Source organism: Priapulus caudatus, unplaced genomic scaffold (assembly GCF_000485595.1).
Source record: "Priapulus caudatus unplaced genomic scaffold, Priapulus_caudatus-5.0.1 Scaffold228, whole genome shotgun sequence".
Taxonomy (NCBI): domain Eukaryota; kingdom Metazoa; phylum Priapulida; class Priapulimorpha; order Priapulimorphida; family Priapulidae; genus Priapulus; species Priapulus caudatus.
Genome location: NW_014577289.1, coordinates 363,278 through 369,880, shown reverse-complemented (window position 1 = coordinate 369,880; position 6,603 = coordinate 363,278). Strand labels below are relative to the sequence as shown.

The window sequence follows — 6,603 nt, the reverse complement described above, 5'->3', positions numbered from 1 at the left end:
ATATGTGGTGTGTTCGTGTGTGTCTCTGTGTGGCGCTGTGTGCGTGCGTGTGTGTCTGTGTGTGTGCGGGTGTGTGCGTGCGTGTATGTGTATTTGTGCGTGCGTGCTTGGGTGTGTGCGCACGTACTTACGTATGTATTTAGTTATGTGTGTATATCTATATGCATGCCATAGATTCGGATGGGATGGAAATAATGGATAATTGGAGGATAGATCGTTGCATGGAAGGGTGAGATATGTGATCACGATGATGGTGGTTTGAGAAATGGATAGATATATATGTGGATGGATGGATGGATGGTTCGATGAATGGATGAATGGATAAATGGATGAATCGATGGATAGATCGATAGACCGATATATTTCAATGCTTCATTTGGATGCATGACTCGTGTGTCCAATGAAATCTTTCGTTACAGGGCTGGTATGCGTGGGCATCTGCATGGCTCTGCTAACCGTCCTGCTGACGTCCTTCATCTGGTCGAACAGTGACCGTATCCGGCGTCCTGTGATGACAGTTCATAGCAGCGGTATGCTACAGCAGCATCAGACAGCTTCTTTGCGCGCTTGGCGAGCCCGTCTAGAACAAGTGAGTTCAGATCAAGGACTTACGCCGGCAACGCCGCCCCAACCTAGTTCAAACGTGGCGTTGATGTCGTCACGTGACGGTGACAGCGGCGTCCTACCGGGGAGCGAACTGGTGCCCAACATTGTTCACTTTATTCGCTTTGGCCAGCCGAACGTCACCTTCACCGAAATGGTTTGCATGCTGTCGGCCTACCGCAATATCAAGCCACGCATGATGTACGTGCATTGTGACACGCCCCCGAGTGGACCCTGGTGGGAGCAGTTGCGCTCGCTACCACACCTTAGCGTCGTCGGGCGGGCGCGGCCTCGCGAGATCTTTGGTATCAAGGTGAACGTCGTTCAGCACGCGTCCGACATCGCGCGCATCGAGGTCTTGCTCGAGCGCGGCGGCATCTACCTCGACAACGACGTATATGTCGTTAAACCATTCGACGTCTTTCGCTACAATGACACATACACGGTCGGCATGAACACCGTTGAGCATAACATTGGTAACCAGATTCAGATAGCGGCGCCAAATGCGACGTTCCTGCGCATGTACTACAACAGCTATCGCGCCTTCAACGATAGCCTGTGGTACTACAACGCCGGCCAGGTGCCCGCCGAGTTACTGCGCCGCACGCCGAGTGTCGCTCGCGTCGTCGGGCTAGAGGAGTTCGGGGTCAACGTTGGGGTCATGAACCAGCTGTACCGACAGAATGTGAATCGCCGACGAGATTGGCATGAGTACTACGCGATACACCTGTTCTACCACCACCGCCATTATATTATCAAGGAGGACCCGATCAAAGAGCACGACCCCGAGAACATCAAGCAGCTGAACACCAGCTTTGGACAGATGATGAGGAAGATCTACTACGGCACCGAAGACCTCGTTCAGTAGCGTCATCGTCGTCAGGATCGTCGCCATCGTCGCCTTGTCTCGCGAAACATGTTATGACGATCGGCAGCATCATCGGTAGCATCATTGGCTTTATTCTGTCCAAGGTTGTTGGGATGTAATTCTAGGATGGGGTGAGGCTATTTTACATAGGTAAGAATTTACCAGCGCATGTTGCATGGCATCTTTGCGCATTGAATATTGACAATATCTAACATATTATCTAAACATATTAATCTAAACATTAACAAAAATCTGATTGGTTCGTTGACATAACGTAACTCCACGTACGAATGTCAGGCTTATCTGTTATCGTCTTTACGTGACTATCCTTGACAAAACCGAATTATTGTGGAATGGGGACATGCACACTGTCCGAGACATACATATATGCCATGTAATTTTGATTGGTGGATATATACCTACTGTACAACACTATTCGACATGCGAGAAATTCATACACATTCAATGGAAATATTCCCGAGGAAAATATATATCTTGTACGAAGGCTGATGTTAAGTCTGCTGTTGATGTTGATGTTTTATGACTGGAATTATGATCTCGTTCGTAATAAAAAAATAAAGGTACACAGCCGGCATTTTGGTGCTCTAAGGTAGTCTCGATCATTTAAGTGCTTTCAGTCATTTTGGACAACATTACAACATCTGGTAGATGTGAGAACGATCATCAATACAATCGTAATACCATAAGCATAGAATGAGCTCAGAACGGGTTACATTCATTATTGACAGAAATATCTGACGGAGTGTCTCTTGCATCTCCCGATATATATATATATATATATATATAACAAGTCTATCATATCCTTATAAAAGTCCTGATATATATACAAGTAATCAAATCTCCGGCAGGACAAATCATTAATTCAGTATCGGTACAGATAGACATGCAACCAGGGCAACACCACGAAGTCTGTTCTGAATACTGCAGACAGTTTAGCTACCTGATGAGCGAGCTAATGCATAAGGATTGACAAACACATTAATAGATATGGAGGAAATCGAGAACATTATTAAGATGAAAATAACATTTCAAAGAACACTAACTTCTAGGACAAATGGGAATGACATGTGCGACTTAGTAATAACAAACAACACTACGACTAGAATGTGCAAGTTCAAACCACATGCCAAATGGTCTTGCACTGCTATTAAAATTCAAAAAATGAATTTCAATACTGCCTGCCAGTGTCGCTCATTGTCCCACGTTTCTCAGCTTAACGATGAGGTTCGTTGTTCTTCCAATAATTACTGTAACTGAATAATGCTATTGCTGGCGTAATGTGCGTTAAGGAGGAATGTTTGTGTGCATCAGACCACTTTAGTTGTTGTGAAACACCGTGTGTTACATAGACTAAGTCCGCCAAGGGAAAGACCAAGAGGAAGAGCATGTAGAGAGGCAAGATAACCGACGGAAATAACACAAAAATAAATCGAATGCTAATTTATATAAACAATCCTGTAAAGAAAAATGTCTAGAACGGGCTACATGCCTTGTTCGGGATATTCCCAACATTTTAACATCGTTGATTATCCAATAATAATTTCGCAGATTCATGATAATTCCGAACTCCCCACGATCCTATTATATGTAACCCACTCTTCGAATGATGTAATGCCGTTTCCCAATTAACATCATTGCGAGGACACATAATAATATTGGACTTGCCCTCGGCATTGCGCGCCTCTTCCATAAAGCTCGTCACACGAGAACCATCGTATTTATAATACGGTATGCGAATACCGAATCTGAGACAAATACGCGGCACCGAGCGTTCACACCGATTCGCAGTCTCAGAAATACGGTATTGCGAGCTGCGAGCTGTAAACAACAAGAAACAATGCAAAATCAACAATGTAATGCGCACCAAACATGCCGATAAAAACTAGAACTGGCCGCGCTCCGACAAGTTTGCCACTTGGTCACACGAACTGTCGATCGCGCACCAGTCAATAAAATACGTCGGCTTTCAGAAATCCGTATTGATCGTTCACTACGAGAACTGCGCGGTCCAAGAAATCGGCGTATTCTCAAGCACGGCAAATATTCGGGTCTGGGACCCGTATATTACATAAATACCGCGTTTAGATACCGTTATTTCTGGCCTCGTATTCCTCTGTGAAGCTAAATACCGGATTCTTGCTACTTGTGAACGCGGCTATAGTCGGTGTGACTGCGAGACCGCCGGACTGACGAACGGGGTGGTGATAAAAAAGTTCACGCAAAAAAAAAAAAAAAAAAAAAACAAAATTAAAAACACGAATCTATTCCACAGGCCTGTGGTTTTCTGGTGTGGTGTTGTGTGTTGTGTGGTGTTGGTTGGTGTGTGTTGTGTGTGTGTATGTGATGGGTTGTGGTAGTGTGTTGTGGTGTGTGTGTGTGTGTTGTGTTTGTGTGTGTTGTGTGTTGTGTTGTGGATTTTGTTTGTCGCCCTGTGCCTTCGCGTGTATTGTGGTGTGTGTTGCGTGTGGTGGGTGTAGTGTGTGTGCTGGGTGTGGTGTGTGTGTGTTATTGTGTGTGTGTGTGTGTGTGTGTGTGTGTGTGTGTGTGTGTGTGTGTGCATGCTTAATATCTGCTAATGACAATAATAATTACTCGAGATCACACGTTCAAAATTGAGAACGCAGACTCTCGTAGCGTTTTCTGTAAAGATTTTCATCCCAATTCATCATTTATATTATTTCATTATAATACGCACACTGGATTCGCGAAATATCTAATCCCTGCGATTCGGATAAAAATTGTTTGCAACTTTAGTTGTCGTTGGTCGGCGCCAGTGTCGCGCACGAAAAACAGTGTTTGGCCGAAAGCGAAATTTTTGCTATGTTGTTTAAATTATTCATTTAAATGAAAGCGCATTCTCTCGAAGGAGTTTGTGTTACGAATAACATTATTTATTTATCGCTTGAATAATTACAACTTTGCAATATGTCACTAACCTCCTAACGAAGCATGACATTACGACATAAAGCAAAAATGCTTTTCCGAAATTAAACGTCCAAAATAGAGAACACAGGCTCTTGTGACGTGTATAGCAGCGTTTAATCCGGGTATAACTTAAAAATAGCTAATATCTCCCGGTTTAGGTCTGACCCACGTAACATAGCTTGATAGTGTGCAGCGAATTGATGCATCTACAAAGGTAGGATTCAACTACTGCATGTGTTTGGAAAGAGAATGATTTTCCGCTCTTTATTGCGGCCGATGTATTTGTATCTGGTAAATTATGCAATACTCAGCTTAGATAGATAGATAGATAGATAATAGATTTATTGCAAAACCAGTGTTAACAACGTTACAATTAAAATAAATTTTGCAAACAAGATATCATCAGGCAGTATAAACCTGAGCAATTAAAGTACCGGCTGGTACGAGGAACTTTTGCAAGCCGGAGTTTACTAGAATTCCGTGTTATGCGGTTAGACACATTTATTGCTGAAGGAGGGCAAATATCCTGTAATCGTTTACAACTTTTGAGCTGATAAGCCACTTTTTCACAAAGCTGCTCGCGACGAAACGCAAGTCTTTGGATCTGAAGCTGAGATAGTACATCATCGTACATGTCGTACCTATTCCAATTATTATAACCTATTATTATTTTTACTGCCCTTACTTGAACAGATTCAATTAGACGTGAGATCGAGCTCTTTGGTAAGGCTCGGGTGCCAGACGAGTGCAGCATATTCCAGAATCGGTCTGACGTAACCACAGTAAATTTGCACGAGATCTTCACAGCTAAGCCTAGATTTTTTTAGTATACGAAGCATAAACATTCTTTTACTGGCTCTAGCCACCAAATCCTGAACGTGTATGGCCCATTTAAGGTTGTGCTAGAACCATACACCCAGGATCTTCAAAGTTGTCGAATTTTCCAATTGAAAGTGTTCTAAAAAAAATTCAGCATCTTGAAGTCTACTTCTACCAAAGTACACCTGCATAACTGTACATTTTGCAGGGTTAAGTTTCATTTTATTTGAAAAGGTTTAGCACTGGATAGATGCGAGTACGTTGTTTAGATATGACGGAGAGTGGATCGACCTTGTCTCCAGTAGTGTCATGTCGTCGACGTATTTCCATTTCTGAACTGATAGTTCTTCCGCAGCATCGTTGATCATGACCAAAAACAGTAGCGGCTCAAGCTTTGTGCCCTGGGGAACACCACATGTTAATATCTGGTACGTGGAGGTAGACCCTTTGTACCGGACGCATTGTCACCTTATAGAGAGGAAATCACTTATCCACGGTAGTAGTGACGGTCTGAATCCTAATTTATGGAGTTTTTTTAGCAGTGTTGTGTGACATATCAGGTCAAATGCTTTGCTGAAGTCAGTCACGACTAGAGAGCTTATATTGTTGCGTTTTTCTGCTCCTCTGTACAGATAGTCCAATATGCTGATGAGGTAATGAACTGTTGAAGACTTGGGTATGGAGCCAAACTGGCGTAAATCAATTTTATGCTGGATGTCGTCCATGATCCACGTGTAGACAAAGTTCTCTGCTATTTCAGCAAAAGTGCAAGTTAGAGAGATTGGCCTTAGCTCATCAATGGAAGGAGGGTACACTTTTGGTACAGGGCATACGATCGCCGGTTTCCAAGCTTGAGGTACACAGCCCAGCAGAAGAGATGCGTTGATTACATCAGCCAGTGGTGTCGCTAACTCAGCAGCGAATTCTCTAATTAGACGTGGCGGAAGGTTGTCAGGTCCTCCAGATTTATTAATGTCTATCTTCAGTAAATGACGGTAGACTTGCCACTCCTGTGCTGTTGGTGGTGGGAGTGCCCGAATGAGACTTGGAAGACTATTGTAGTCGAGAGGAGGAAGAAGTCGCGTAACAGCAGAGTAAGAATCGTTTATCTTTTCAGCTATTGATGATGTGTCACTTGGATCGATTCCAGGAACTTCGATAGTTACTGTTGATTTGCTCATGTTCGCCATGTCTCGGATTTCTGTATGCCACTTACGCGGATTAGATTTTTAGATCACGTGACAAGTGCACCTTTGTGGGATGTGATCACTGCCGTTGGATCTTGTAGCTCAAACTCCAATCAGTATGCTTTTAAGATTAACCCATTGGTGATTAATGTGTCTGTTATCTGTTAGTTTTTCCTTACT

The 6,603-nt window shown here is 43.3% G+C and overlaps 1 protein-coding gene across 1 annotated transcript; it reads left to right on the top strand.

Moving 5' to 3' along the window:
- Positions 1–652: 652 nt before the first annotated feature.
- Positions 653–1,471, top strand: LOC106807658. Its single transcript, XM_014810071.1, has one exon. It carries the CDS (start codon positions 653–655, stop codon positions 1,469–1,471), a length of 819 nt encoding a protein of 272 aa, XP_014665557.1.
- Positions 1,472–6,603: the final 5,132 nt, after the last annotated feature.

Bases quoted from the DNA above. Each gene is read 5' to 3' on its own strand.
- LOC106807658 (XM_014810071.1), top strand. From the start codon at position 653: ATGTCGTCACGTGACGGTGACAGCGGCGTCCTACCGGGGAGCGAACTG.